This window comes from Sciurus vulgaris, assembly GCF_902686455.1.
Source record: "Sciurus vulgaris genome assembly, chromosome: 12".
NCBI classification, from domain to species: Eukaryota; Metazoa; Chordata; class Mammalia; order Rodentia; family Sciuridae; genus Sciurus; species Sciurus vulgaris.
The window spans coordinates 45,960,046-45,976,780 of NC_136473.1; the positions used below are offsets into that span (position 1 = coordinate 45,960,046).

Sequence of the window (16,735 nt, forward strand, 5' to 3'; positions counted from 1 at the left end):
AGAAACTTACTTAAAATCTAGAGACTTGTATAGGTTGAAAGTAAAAAAAGATGGAGAGGTATTTCATTTAAATAGTAACAAAGAGAGAAAAGGCTGGTTATGTGAATTAAAACAAAAGAGCTTTTAAATCAAAACTGATGTGAGGAAAAGAAGGACAAAATTGTTGATGAAAAGACCAATTTATCAAGAAGAAATAATAATTATAAACAAGCATGCACTGCAGAATGGAGCCCTAATATATATAAGGAAAACACTGAAAGAAATGAATTTATCAAGAAGAAATAATAATTATAAACAAGCATGCACTGCAGAATAGAGCCCAAATATGTATAAGGAAAACACTGAAAGAAATGAAAGAAAAATTGTTTTACAAAAGGAGTTAGAGATTTCAATACACTACTTTCACTAATGGCTAGAACAACTATATACATCATCAATGGGAAATAAATGATTTGAGTAACACTATAAAACAATTTTACCAAACAAAACACTATTTAACAATAAATTTTTCTCAAAGGTAGACAGAACATTCTCCAAGACAGATCATATGCTAGTTACAAAATAAAGTCTTAATAAGTTTCAAAAGACTGAAATTGTATAAACTACCTTTGTGAATGAAAATGAAATGAAATAAAACCAGAAATAACAGAAAAAAAACTGGAAAATTCACAAACGTGAAGATTAAACATTTTTTAAACAATCAATAGTTTAAAGAAGAAATCATATAGCAAATAGGATAGTATCTTCAGACAAAAACACAATATAGAAAGACTCAAAAAATTCAATGAGAACAATACTAAGAGGTAAATTATTGCTGTAACTATATGCATTATAAAAGAAGGAAGATTTCGAGTAAATAACCTAACTTTATACCTTCAGTAACTAGAAAAGAGCAAACTAAGTGCAAAACTAGTAAGACGAAGAAAAAATGACAGAAAACATGATAGAGAAAATTGAGCTAAAGTTGCTTTTTTCAAAAAAGTCAACCAGTAAACTATATTGACTGAAAAAAAAAAAAGAGTGAACACTAAAATTACAAAAATCAGATATAAAAGAGGGCATTACAGGTTGAGCATCATTTATCTCAATGATTGGAATCAGAAGTATTTCAGATTTGGGGGTTCTTCAAATTTTGGAATATTTGTATAGACTGTAGTATCATACTGGTGCATAAAAAGTTTCAGACTAGGAAACTCGTTTAGTCAGTTTTTTTGTTTTTTTTTTTTTTTTTTTTTTATCAGTGAGACCAAAAGACCTGACAAGAACAAGTAGAGGAGGAAAAGTTTATTTTGGCTCAGGGTTTCAAAGGTTCAGCCCTCAGGTGGATGACTTTATAGCTCTGTTTAAGATGAGGCAGAACATCATAGTGGAAAGGCAAAGCAGAGAGCGAGTTTGGCTCACCAAGGACAAAATATAAACCCTGAAAGTATGCCCCTAGTGACCTACTTCTTCCTGCCACACTCTACTTACCCATAGTTACCATCCAGTTATTCCATGATTAACAGATTAGGCTAAATCTCTTGTAATCTATCATTTCACCTCTGAAAATTCTTTCACTGTCTCACATGTGAACTTTTGGGAGACACCTCGTATCTTCCAATGCATTTCAAGTTTTGGATTTTTGGATTAGGGACACCTAACCTATACTACTAATTTTACAGAGAAGGACTATAAAATAAAATTGGACAACTATATATCAACAAATTAGATAATCTAGGTGAAATGGACACATTCCAAAAAACATACAACTTGTCAAAATTGGCTCATGAAGAACTAGAAAAACTAATTAAGTAGAGAGAATGAATCAGTAATCGATGACATTTCTTCCCAGAATGCAAGAATGGCTAAATATTTACAAAACGAACAAACAAAAGACAAGGATCAAGGTAATATATCACAGTAATAGAAGGGAAAAAGAACACATGATTATCTTGATTCAGAAAAGGCATTTGACAAAATTCAAAACCCTTTCATGATTAAAAAAAAAATCAACAAACTAGGAACAGAAGGTAAGTTCCTTAGCATAATAGAGGCCTTGTATGAAAAACTCATAGTGAACAGCATACTCAATGGTGAAGGATTGAAAGTATTTCTGACCTCCCCTGAGGTCAGAAAAAAGAAGATTAACACTAACTTTTACCACTTCTATTCTACAGAGTATTGAGAGTTCTAGTCAGAGACATTCAGAAGGGGGAAGAAAAAAAAGCATCCAAACTGGAAATACAAAAGTAAAATTATGTCTATTTATAGATGGCATGATCTTACATGCAAACAAACTTTAAAGATTCCACACAAATACACAAACACTGTTACAACTAATAATTGATTTCAGTAAAGCTGCAGGATATAATATCAACAGGCAAAAATCAATTGCATTTCTATACACTAGTAATAAAAAAATCCAACAAGGTAACTTTTAGAAACCACTCCACTTAAAATAGCATCAAAAAGAATAAAATACTTAGGAAAAACTGTAACTAAAGAGGTAAGGACTTGTACACTGAAAACTACAAAAGTTGCTGAAGAAATTAAAGAAGACATAAATATGAAGAAAGACATCCTATATTCACGAATTGGAAAGCATAGTACTGTTAAGATGACAACACTAACCAAGGTAATTTACAAATTTAACACATCCCTATTAAAAATTCCAACGGCTTTTTTGCAGAAATGAAAAAACTGATACTTGAATTCATACAGAATTCCAAGAGGTACTGAATAGCAAAACTTTCTTAAAAAAGAATAAATTGGAGGATTCACACTTTGAAACTGCAAAACTTAATAGGAAGCTAAAATAATTAAAAACTAAATAGTACTGGTATAAACACACGTGTGTAGACCAATGGAATTGAACGCAGAGCCTAGAAATAAACCCTCACATATGTACTTAAGTGATTTCTGACAAAGGAGCTAAGATCCTTGAATGGATAAAGAACAGTCTTTTCAACAAATGGTTCCAGAAAAACTGGATGTTCACATGCAAAGAAATGAAGCTAGACCCTTATCTCATGCCATAAACGAAAGTATTATAAATGAAAGTAATCAGAAAAATGGATCAAAGATCTAAGCATAAAATCGAAGTCTAAAAAACTCTTTGAAGAAAACAAAATCTTTGTGACATGGAATTTGGCAATCATTTTTTGGATATGACACTAGAAACACAGGCAATAAAAAAACAGAAACTGGATTTTATTAGAATTTAGAAATTATCAAAGGACATTATCAAGACAGTGAGAAAACAACCCCTCACAATGGAAGAATATATTTGCAAATCTTTATAACTCAATTACAAAGAACCCAAATTAAAAAGTGGCCAAAGGATTTGAATGAATATTTCTCAAAAAAAAAAATATATATATATAAATGGCCAATAAGCACATAGAAATATACTCATCATCATTTTGCCATTAGGGACATGCATATCAAAACCACAATGAGATACTATTTTATACCCATTAGGATGGCTTCTTTTTTTTTTTAAGGAAAACAAGTATAGACAAGGATTTAGATAAATTGTAACCTTTGTACACTGCTCATAAGAATCTGAAGTATTGCAGCTGTTGTGAAAAAGTGTGGCATTGCCTTCAATTCCACTCCTAAGAATACACCCCAAACGACAGAGGTCAGGGACTCAAACACTTGGACAACAAAGTTCATTGTAGTAGTATTCATCATTGCCAAAAGGTAGAAGCAATAAATGCTTATTGATGATAAGCAAAAAAAGGCATACATACATACAATGGAACATTATTTAGCTGGAACATTATTTAGCTGTAAGAAGAAATGAAATACTGATATATACTACAACATTGATGAACCTTGACAACACTGTGCTAAGTGAAATAAATCAGACAATAAAAGACAAATATTTTATGATTTTTTTTCTGTTAGAGACCTAGAATAGGCAAATTTCATACAGACAGAGAGTAGAATAAAAGTAAACAAGAGCTTTGGAAAAAGTATAGGTAGAATTATTATTTAAGTGGTTCACAGTTTCTGTTTAAGATGATTAAAACGTTCTGGAAATGGACAGTGGTGATAGTTGTACAAAAATGTGAATATACTCAAAGGCAGTGAATTATTCATGTAAAAATGGTTAAAATGGTAAGGTTAATGTTATGTATATTTACCACAACACCAAAAAAAACAGAAAAAAAACCCACCTCAACCCCCAACACTGTAAAATAAGTAAGTAAATAAACAAATAGATAACCTTGGAGAGTTAAAATATGTATTAAAGAAATTGAATCTGTAGTTAAAAACTTACCCATGCTGGAGTGGGGGCACTCCAGGGCCAAAGTGAATTTTAGTAAATATTTAAATAATAATCCATTCTAAAAAGATATTGCAGGAGCTGGAATTGGTGGCACATGCCTATAATCCCAATAGCTCAGGAAGCTGAGACAGGAGGATCACAAGTTCAAAGCCAGCCTCAGCAATTTGGCAAGACCCTGTCCAAATATTTTTTAAAAAGGGGGGTGGGCAAAATGCAGTCTGTAAAAATAAAAATAAACAAATTTTTTTTAAAAAGGGGGGTGGGATAGAGTAGGAATGCGGCTCAGTGGTTAAGCACTACTGTGTATAATTCCCCAGTACAAAAGAAAAGAAAATCTTGCAGGAAATTGAAGAAAAGCAAACACTTCCTTCATTTCCTTGTCTTTCTTTAAGTCCTACATCACCCTAATGCCAAAAAATTACAAAGACTTTACAGAAAACTACTGATCAATATTCCTCACAGACATAAACTGAAATCCTAAACAAAATTTTACATAATGAATCAAAAAATGTATAAAAGAACAACATATCATGATCAAGAAGGGATAATCCCAAAAAATGTAAGGAAGGTATAACACTGAAAAACAAAATCAATGTGTACTTTGCTATATTAAATAAAAAAAGAAATACTACAAGATCATCTCAATAGATGCAGAAAACATATTCAACAAAGCCCCAAATGCATTCCTAATAAAACCTCGCGATGAACTAGTAATAGAAGGGAACTTTCTCAATTGGATAAATGGCATCTATAAAAAACACACAGCTAACTTCATACTTAGTGGTAAAAGACAAAAAGGTTTTACTCTTAACATCAAGAACAAAATAAGAAGATCAACTTTTACCCCTTCTATTTAACACTGTACAGTAACTGAATATTTTTAGCTAGGGTAATAAAAAATGAAGGGTATAAAGACTAGAAAGAAAGAATGTAAAAATATACTAGAATCTTAAAAAAAAAAAAAACAAAACTCCTAGAACTTATAATCAAGTTCAGCAAGATTTAAAAAAAAAAAAATCAAGAATATTTCTTTATTTAGTAATGAACAAAGGAAAAATAAAAGAAACACCATTAACAATGAAAATCCACTGAATATTTAGAATTAAATCTGGTAAAAGTTAGGAAAAGATCTGAACACTGAAAATTACAAAATGTTCAAAGAGAAATTTTGAGGATCTAAATGAATGGAGAGAGAATAAAAATTCTGTTCTATGATTGATTCTCCTCAAAATGATCTATACAGACGATTCCTCTCAAAATCTAGCAGGCTTGTATTTTTAAAACAAGAGGACTCTAAAATTCATCAGGAAATGCAAAGGCCAGAATAACCAAAACAACTCTGAAAAAGAGCAAAACTGACAGATTAACAATATTTGATTTCCAGACTTATTATAAGGCTACAGAAATCAAGACAGTGAGATGATGACATAAAGATAAATAGATGACAGGAATAGAATAAAGTTCAGAAATACATCCACACATATGACAACCAACATTTTTACAGAGGTACAATAGCTATTAAGTATAAAAGGACAGTTTTTTCAATTATCAGAACAACTAGATATCCATATGCAAATAAAAGAAAAACAGAAGAATTTTTACCCATACTTTATGTTATTTTCAAAAATTAATTCAAAAAATTATGCTTAAGGTAATACCTAAAACTGTAAAACTTCTAGAACAGAAAAAAATCATTGCAACCGTCTGCTTGGCAAAAGATACAACACTGAAAAATTGATGAGCTGAATTTCATTGAAATAAAAAACATGTACTTAGAAATATATTGTCACATAAATGAAGACAAGTCAAAGACTAGGAGGAAAACATCTGCAAAGCATATAATATCTAATAAGGGACTTATATGCAGAATATATGAAGAACTCTCAATCAAGAAATAAACCCAATTAAAAACTAACAAAATACTTAGACACTTCATACACACACAAATAAATATATAAGAGTAAACAAGAACTTAAAAAGATGTTCAACACTGTAAGTCATTAGAGAAATGCATACAAAACCACAATGCAATACCAATTTTGAATGGTTAAAATTTAAAAGGCAGCTCATGCTAAATATAAGTGAGGGCTGTGGAAGAACAGGAATTCTCATAAGCTCCTTGTGGGAATGCAAACTGATACACTCATAAAAATATAGCAAAACTGTTTTCAAAAGTTAAATATACATATACCATATGACTCAGCAATCCTACTACTGGATATGTACTATAAAGAAAAAAATTAATATTCATACAAAATCCTGTACATGAATGTTTACAATAGGTCTATTTCAAATTACCAAAACCTAGGAAAACTCAAATGTCCCACAATAGGTGAATGGAGAAACCAAAAGTGGGACATTCATACAATGGAATTAAACTCAGTCGAAACAAAAGGAAACAAATTATTAGCAACAACCTGGATGAACCCCCAAACCATTAAATAATATCACACTAAATTAAAGAAATCAGTCTCAAAAAGTTATATACTATGTGGTTTCATTATAAATAATAGTCTCAAAAGACAAAAATCCAGGACCCATTTGGGGAGAAAATTATATTCATTCTCACCAGCATGCTATACTCTTAGTATTTGTTTCCACAGAACCCAAAGTCCTTTTAGTAGTAAGAACAACCCATGATCTATCATTCAACAACTCTCCATGTTTCATGTGAGTTGGAAATGAAGATACTTTTATATTATATTCAGGTTCATTCCTTCGGTAAAATCTGAACTTTAGGCAAGCTTATTTTTCTACCAGTTACTACTCTTCTACTTCACAATATACATTACCAGCCATCCTCTCAACAAAATTGTTTTACTACTAAATAACTTTTTAAAGGAGCAAAAACGCACAAAGCCAAGTTAAAATGGATTTTGAATTACTAGTGTTTTAAATGATTCCCTTTCTTACGGCACATATAAACCTATAAACACCATTGTCATACAAAAGTTAAGTAATGCCTGATTGCTACTAAAAATTTAGAGGCACTATGAGTTCATATTGAAAGGAAACAAAGAAGGGCTCTTCCTTATAGAATTTCAAATAAGAAATAAAAACAGAATGAAAGCATTTGAAATATCATTTGACAACCACAGCTGGGCTGACAGGATCATGTATTGTCCTTACTACCTGTTTCAGGCAAGAATTGTCTATGCATGCTAAAACAAGAGGGTAAAAAGTGTAAGAATCAGGATGTCTATTCAGTCTCAAATATCTCTCCTCTCCATAAGAAATATATGAGTTACAAAGAGAAAAATATAAACTTTACAGAGGAAAAAAACTGCCACATATCATCCTATGTGACCAAAGTTGTATTCTATTGGGACAAATGAACATGGTGTGCTCCTGACATAATGCTTTGAGCAGCAGTCTTGTGAAATTCCTACCAAAAATACATAGGTAGAATCTAACCCTGAGGATACATTGGACAAGCACAAATTGAGGGATATCCGACAAAGTTCTGTAATCTTCAAAACTGTCATGGATATAAACAAACTGAAGAACCATTTGGATTAAAAGAGACTGAAAAGAACTGACATATAAATTTAATGCTCGACCAGAACATTTCTTTTTCTTTTGCTATACAGGATATTAATGGGACAATTAATGAAATCTGTCTGTAGATAGAATTATATCCACACTCATTTAGGAAATACACATAATACACATTATTCAGATATTAAAAACATGTCTGCAACTTATTCTCAAACAATTCATTAAAAAAGAACACTGCATGTAGGTAGAAAATAAAGCAAATATAATAAATATTAATATTTGGGGGAATTTGAGTAGGATGTGTAGTAAGCACTCTTTACTATTTTCTACAACTTAACTCTAAGTCTGAAATTATTTCACAATAAATAAAAACAAATAAAGCCAATTGAGAGAAAATTTTTCTTTTCCCTGACAGTGCTACTATGGTCATCTTTACCATATTCTAACTCAGTAGATCATGAAATTTAGAATTGGAAGAAAAATGTTTCATCACTCCCTAAAACCTCTTAATTTACAGATGAAAAGAACCAAAAGTCAAATGATTTGCTCAAGATCACACCCAGTTCAATAAGGAATCAAGATAACTACCCAGATCTAACTCAGCTCAATAATCTTTCAACTATCCCAAAATGTCTCCTGATGGCTTTATATGTTGTCTACTCCCAGCACGTGATATCAAAATATTTACCTCTATTTTCTCTAATATTCTAATATGCTAGTGTAATAAACCACTTTCAGGCAATCTAAATTTTATTTCTTAAAAAGCATTTGGGTATCATTGCTTCTAATAATCTTTAATGGCTATTATCAATAAATGAGGGAGTTCAGAATATATATCACTCACTACAGTAAATGTTAAAACTACAAAACTGGCATAATTTAGATTAATAATGATAGAGACCAAATATGTATTATTCACCATTATGGCCCCACCTCTTAGGACAGTGTCTGGTAAATAATAAATACTCAAATTACTGTGTATGCTACAAATTAAAAGAAAAAAACACATACAGATAATCACATTAGCGATATTAACAAAGTGCCATGGACAAATGATAAGGAAGTTGGTTTTGCTGGGTGAGATGGAGAAAGACCACAGACTTAATGACACCAAAGTTAAGTCTTAAAAGACAAATAAAATTTCAACACACGTGGAAGTAATGGGGTGGTGAGAAGAAGATAGGAGGATTTAGACAAAACAACCCTTCTAAAAATTAAAAAATTTCTTCTAAATTTTTAAACTTAGACTTACCTATTGTTGCTGCAAGTTCTGGATCAAAAGTATCATCTGTGAACCTCAAGAGCAGGCTAAAAGAGAGTTAAAAAGACAGATTAGAAATTCAGCTGTTCATCACAGTTATATTTTGACACAATAGATGCGGATAAGAAGAGCTGATGTAGGTCAGCTCCTGGGAATACTGGCACAGGGAAGATAAGTAAGGAGGAATTATTGGAAAGGCAATTCAAAAATTCCAAGAACAGGTGGGGCGAGGCCAAGCTACGCAGTGCGCAGCGAGCCGTGCTGGCAGAGCGAGGTAGGCGCGCAGGTCCTGCCTGTTTTGCGCTGACCGTCCTGTTCCCGCGACGCCTTTAGCTCCGCTGGGATGCTGCGGTCCTGTCAGCTGTCTCATGTGAGCGTCTCTACCCAGGCCTCCTGAGCTGTATCTGAAGAGTAGCACACTGTTTTCTATGATGGCAAGTCAACCAAACCTGCTGTACTCAAGGTGAAGAACCGGGACCCATGGATTCTATAAAGCTGGCATCTGAAGAGGACTCTGTCTTGTGTAATTGCCTTCTGCTGAGACACCTGCTGCCATCTGAAGGAAGTGTTGAATCTTCAACTTTAGAAGGAGCAGAACTCGTCACTGGTAAATGGCGGTATCAGATTTGAGGTCCCACCGAGATTTACGCCAAGGCCCAGAGCGCAATTGCCACCAGTACACCGTGTCCCAGGTCCTGATCTGCCCAGGGTGCGTGGAAGCAGAGGAAGTGTTGGAACAACTGCTGGGTTCTCAGCCCAGTCTACTCTCACGTGGACCCCAAAGGTTCCTTCTCTGGACTCCCCCTCCCGACTGCCCTGAGGGGTATCCAGGGTGATTGGTAGACAAATGGCACTGAGGGAAAGCGCCAATTACCTTTGCCTCTGTATGGGCCATACAGTGCACAACACTCCCACACATCCACTCCTTCCTGGATGCTCCCCTTCCCTTGCCAGTCAGACATTAAGTATTCAGACTATAGGATTAAGGCCTGAGATGATTAGTATGAAAATGCCCAGGTTCCCTTTGTTCGCAGAGTTAGCCTTCACTAGTCTAGACCTCTAGAGTCTCCCCATTACTGTTCCCATGCTTAAATGTGCTCATGGTGTTCTCTTTAAGCTGCAAGAGGGAGGCATTTAAAAACCCCTCCTGTGAGACCCTCCTAGCAAAGGGCGTTATATGCCTAACAACCAATAGATGTGCCCTCACCCTCTGGAGAGTCCTTTAGTCTACAGGGCAAAAAGATAGGCAAAAGGCACACTGTTTACTTTTGTCATCATTTTTCATAATTAGGAGTTTTTAGTGGCAGGGAGGAAAGCGGTAATGCCCTTAAGTCTAAATCCTCCCAGCACAGAGCAAACTAGGACCCTAGCACTTTGCCAAAGAAGGCCAGAAATAACTTTGGCAAAGCCAAGTAGTGAGAGATGGGTTTTTCTGGACCATAAGGAAGCTCAGTTAGGGAGATGTCCGTAATACTTCTAACTCAGAAGGGAGCTTCTCTCTCAACAGTATTGCCAGGTTCACCACTAGCCTGCATACTGCTAAATGGCAACTGAAAAGTGCCTTTCATATGTTACCATGCTTGACATCAATAATCTCTACCATGAGAGGAGAAAGCCTTGAGGAATCGCCCACTAAGGGAGGAAAATCGAGGGGACCCTCCCAACTTAAGACAGACAAAAAAAATTTAAGGAGGCCTTTGGAGGATCCTAATAAATATTGAGATGTTTCAAAACTTATGCCAGGTTTTTGACTTCACCTGGAAAATTATGCTATTAACCATCTAGAGCACAGGCAGTTCCCAGAAACCATCCTAACTGGGATTCGAATAATGAGTAGGATGCCTAAAAAACTATTATGCAGCCTTCAGGAAAGTCCTGCTATTTTCATGCAGAGACTTAAGAAGGCAATAAGAAAACACACCACCCTGAATCCTGAATCCATTTATGGCCACCTACTTTTAAAGTATAAATTTATCAGTCAGCCCCAAACATTTAGAGGAAATTACAAAAATTGGCACGTGGCCCTGATCAGTCCTCAGATGATCTCCAGCTTGCACCTTCCATTTTTAATAGAGATCAGAAAGAAGAAAAAGGGAACATATAGGCAAGAAAAAGGACTTATTAAAGATCATTCGAAATGACAGAAAATTTTAATGCCTTGCAATAGCTCATGCATTTCACCCATTTTAAGAGTTAAAAAGCAAACTTCCTAGTCCAAAACCTTAGAAAAATGAAGCAGTAATTTCCCCCACCCTGTAGTTCTTAATCCATACACTTTTATTTTGGATTCCAATTGCTGCTTGGTTTACTAAGTTCAATTTAAAAGATGGCTTTTCCTGTTTATGCTAGATTCTTAATAGCAATTTCTGTTTGCCTTTGAGGAACCAGATACTGTATCTCAACTAACCTAGACAGTATTGCCTCAGGATTTAGATGGCCCTCACCTGTTCCAGACAAACCTTAGCTAAGGACTTAACAAAATTCAGAGATAAAACATTCTGTGATTGTTCTCCAGTAAGTAAAGGACATCCTTTATGTGCCTCCACCCAGGAGGAATATCAAAAGGCCATTACAGAACTCTTAAACTTCTTAGCCGATAGAAATGATAAGATCTCAAAAAATGAAGCTTAATTATGTCATCAACATGTTCAATACTACAGGAAATAGCCACCATAGGACAATATTCTGCCCCAGGAATATAAAAAAGGGGGCTTACTTCAAGCTCCTGTCCTCAACTTACCTATGAAGCAAGATTTAACCTGTTTGTCACTGAGGGGAAAATAAATCCCAGATAAGCAGCTATAGGCAACTAAATAACCAATGGCATATCTCAGTGAGGAACTTAGCAAAGTAGCTTCATTCTCAAAAGTAATGGAAAATAAGGTCTCATAATTTTCTTTGACATCCAAGCCTGTCCTGATGAGAGATGGCTAAAATGCCCTCGGCATTAAAACCTGTTAGATCCTTCCAGATCTCAGTCAAGGCTTACATTGAAATGTAAATAGAGAAAGCCTAAAGGCTCAGTAGGAGACGGGTCTCAAACCAGAGGAAAAAAAAATGTAAAAAGAGTCTTACCTAAACTCCAGCAAAAGTAAATTTTATGGTGCTTTACTAAAGTAATTAACGGCCGTGTCATTTTTCCAGGACTCTTGTTTTTTTAATTCTACATTTTTTTTGAGCTCATGATTTTTTGATCAGTTCTATTTTTTTATTCAACTAGAGTTTTTGAACATCTGTTACATTGCAATGGAGATTCACCTATAAAGTTACAAGGCCTTTGATTTTGTGTTATTTGTATTTCGTGCTGTCTGATGTCATGTTTTGTCTGTATCAAAACTGAACGCTCCTAAAATTAAAATTTAAAAATGGATCCAGATACTTTTAATTCACGTGATTTAAAAAGGTTAAATTCAAATTGGGTAAACTAATAAAAGTAAAATGTCTTTGAAAAAAAAAAAAATTCCAAGAACAAAGCAGCTTACTAATAAATGCATACCCTATGTTCCCCTACACAACTCCCCAAATGCAAAAAGATGTTTTTTGTTTTTGCTGTTGCTGACATTTAAAAAAAAAAAATCTATACTGGAATGCCCTTCTGAGAAAATGATAGCAACATGTCATGCTTTCATAGATGAAAGGGGGGGGGGGTGGATAAACGAGCCTCTTGGAATGAAATAAAATCACTTAAAAAAATTCTGTTGGGTTATCTATTCTATACTCAAGTAAAAACAAGAAAATATAAAAGCATAGCATTTTGTAACAAGAAGTATGACTTATTCAAGTGAGAAGAAAAGATATGGTTAAAAAGGATGGAGATAAAAGATCAGTGAAAGACAGAATAGGTCTACTCTGGCAAACACTCCTCAGGTTGTGTGAAAGCAAATAAGTATTTTGAACTAGTGAAGGCTTTTAAAGAAAGAAATGACAAAAACTATTTTGAAAAGTTAATTCCAGGGTAAAAAAAGGAGGAAAATCAACAGAAGAAGGATATAACAACCATGATTATATGGTGAAGATGGCGGGAGGAGGATTAAACTTGGAAATGGTAAAGAAATGAGAAAGGAATGAAAATAAGACATCCAATTGGAAGGGTATGCTAAGATTTTATGTTTCCCAGCATTATTTTACTTAATATGAGGCAGAAGGGTCAGTTATTAAAACTTTTTCAAAAATAAATCTATAATCATGCATGGTAGTGCATGCCTGTAATTCCAGCAACTTAGGAAGCTGAGGCAGGAGGATTGGAAGTTCAAGGTCAGCTTCAGCAACTTAGCAAAGCCCTAAACAACTTATAGAGACCTTATCTCAAAATAAAAAAATAAAAAGAACTGGGGATTTGGCTCAGTGGTTAGCCACTCCTGGGTTCAGTTCCAAGTACTAAATAAATAAATAAATCTAAGACTTCGTTAAAGCCCAAGATTTACAAAATTAATCAATCTATTCTCACATAACTCCTAAAGTATAAGATTGTTTTATTAACCTGTTTGCATTAATAAAATCAGGGAAACCATTATTCCATGTCCGAGTTAGAAATTTTATGAAATTTCTTTAGGTTGTGATTACTGCTGCTAGAGATAGTTTTGTTCACAGAATTTATGGACTCCAGCTAGTTTCCAAACCCAATGTCATTAATTGTATGTAAGAGATTTAAATTTGGTTTTGTTGTGTTTTCCATAAGACAGGCACCACAGAAACAAAGTAAAACACAAGAGTCAAATTCTAGATTTTTCTACTTAACATCTTAACTATATTTTTGCTTACCTTCAACATGAGTCAGGTGACAGCACTAATAAGACTCCTAATGACTTTTTAAATTTTTTCTTCCCTCTCACAATTTAAGAATAAAAGATATATATCTACACTTGGTCAACACAGAAAATATTACTACAAAAACAGGTTATCCGGTTACAGTGGCAGACGCCTGTAATCCCAGTGGCTCGGGAGGATGAGGCAGGAAGATAGCAAGTTCTAGGCCAGTCTCAGCAACTTGGTAGACCCTAAGCAACTTAGCGAGGCCTTGCATTAAAATAAAAGATAAAAAGGACTGGGGATGTAGCTTAGTGTTAAAGTACCTCTGGGTTCAATCCTTAGCACCAGACAATAAAAACAACAAAAACAAAAACAAATCTTAGGTTAACATTGTATAGTACAGTAGTAATAACAATATCATAATAATAAAGTGTCAGACACTGGGCCAGAGATTTTCCTTCCACATTGTTAATCCTTACAACAGTCATTAATGTACTTTGTAAGGAAAAGATAGGGAACTGGTATGGTGTAAAGCAATAAACCCAGACTGAGTGTAAATCAGATTTTTGCAGTACAGAGGTAGCCCAAAATGTATTCTCAACTCTATGAATGCATTTTTCTAGGCAGAGAGTCTCTTTTTCTATTAGATTTTTAAAGGAATCCAGAACCCCAAAATGTTAATAATACTCTCTTATGTAGTATAAAAGAGTATACATTTAAGCCTTCATATTTTCAATGTTAAAGGAGTAAAATATTCTCTATGCAGATATAGATGAAGAGTAACTACCATATGCCACTTAAATACATCTAAATTTATAATAAACAGTGTGATTATAACTAATTGGCCTTTCCTAATTTATAATTGGAATTCCCCTAAGGAATGGGAATGGAAGGGGTATGGGGAATAGCAAATTTAGATAACAGAAGAGTTCTGTTCTATAACTCCTTCCTGTTCTTGATACACTTTGCTACATTTCTATTTCATCAGGTCTAGCCATGGAATCAGAATCTTAAATTGTACATTTAACTTTGGATAGTTACTGAGAGGTTTCTATCCCAAACCCTTCACTTTTCCAGTGAAGACCTAGAGTGTTCAAGTATCACACACAAGGTTACACAAGCAGCAGCACTAGTTTCATAATTCTGGTATCACAAAGTTTTTACACTCTTAACAGTATGAAATAAACTAGAAAGAAATTCACTAATTCAGATTAAGACATTGTTTGTCGTGCAATAATTTCTCAACAACACAATGTCATCTCACTTCTGCTTGATCTAGTTCTGTAAAGAAACAGAAGCAAATTACTAGTTAGAACAACACTTCATGAGAACATCTATTATGACAAATGTTTTTGTACTAACTTGCCTTAAAAAGAACATGCTTGAACTTTAGATCAGTCCTTTATTTTCACTTTATCTGTGAAGATAAGTGTTCATGGATGCTATCTATAACACATTACACTGACCAAGAATAGAAAAATAACAGCTACCTCCCTGGATGCAGTTTTTTTCTGAAAGAGATACAACTGTTAAAATTTTGCAGTGAATTCACAGTTCACCATTAAGTACTGAGAAAGTTTAAAATAAGATTGTCAGAGGGAAGTGAATGAGGGAAATTGATAAATCCACATAACAGACCATATTCTAAAATAGAAATTTCAACTATCTCCAGTTCACTGTACCTCCAGTTAACCCTCCAGAAAAAAATTTACACACCTTAATTCATCATCCATTCAATACATGAATGTGTCAACCAATCATATAATGGGCTGAATCACATGAAATGACAACCAACTATTCTTGATTTCAAAAACAGCAATTTCATATCTTAAATGAGGGCCCTATCTCAAGAGGAAAGGAGGAAAGAAAGATCACAAACCTTTGCAATTCTTAGTAAAACACTATATTAACTAATTTTCAAAAACATACAAAAGTAGAGGGTAATCATGAAAATGATTTTGTTCACACACACGCACACCATTCTATTAGGCTAATGCAGTATTTCATTAATCTACTCCTTAGTATGTGCATATTCTGCATTCTAGTATACAAAGTACATTAACTGAGAACTACGAGAATGTATTGTCAAACTTGAAAAAATATAAATTTTCAGATTTTATTACATAAGAAGCTTGCAAATCCTTAAGTACCTAAAAAAAGTAAGACTTCATAATCTTAAAAAAGTATGTGAAAAAAAGGTATATCAGGAAGTATAGCTAAATATGAGATTGCTTACAGCCCCTGGAGTTGAAAGATCAATATGACCTAGAATACAATCCAACCATAATCAGATGGCAAGGCTGACTTCATCTGGAGAATTCTGTTCAGACCTGGATGAAATAACGAACCTCTGTCAACAGCCACCTAGAGCCACACCTTCCCTAGTATGCAACTCTTGTGAATATTATTTACCCTAAAGAGAGAGTCAAAAAAGGAAAAAAAAAATGCTTATTTGTCCTTTTTATCTCCATATGATGTGGCAAAAAGAGAAGGAACCATTTCGGCTTATGTTCAAAGGCGGCCACGGCTTAAGCACTCGCATCTTACATTAAAGTGAAATTTTCAACAGTACAAGGTCAATGGGTTCTTTCGCAGCCCACTAATTTTTTAAAAAATATAATAAGACGCGACAATAGGCTGCGCCAAAATAGGCCAGGAATGTGACCTAAGGCCTCACGAAACTTCCTGTGTAGAAGATTACGTATTTAGCGAAAGCCCGACAGAAATTCCAAAGTGATAAAGTTACAACTCCCGTCTCGGGGGGTGACAGGTACCCTGAACCCCCAAGGCCAAGGCAAGCGTTGTTCTCGACTGGACTCTGGCCCAAACCCCCCGCCACGCCCTGAACTCCGCGGTGGCAAACCCGCGGCCCTGGGAATTGTTTTTTCTCGGTGGACAGGAGGGACAGCAATCCTGAGAACTGGGGCCCGGTCGAGGCCGTGAACCCGGCA

At 34.4% G+C, this 16,735-nt stretch overlaps 1 protein-coding gene across 2 annotated transcripts in view; it reads right to left on the reverse strand.

The window, feature by feature from the left end:
* The window catches only part of RAB18 (RAB18, member RAS oncogene family), a 43,998-nt gene that overhangs the window by 26,860 nt on the left and 403 nt on the right, over positions 1-16,735 (reverse strand). For both annotated transcript variants that reach the window (XM_079106928.1, XM_079106927.1), the window contains exon 2: positions 9,027-9,082. In XM_079106928.1, coding sequence (XP_078963054.1) covers positions 9,027-9,082 — 56 coding nt within the window. The remainder of the gene's footprint in view (positions 1-9,026; positions 9,083-16,735) is intronic.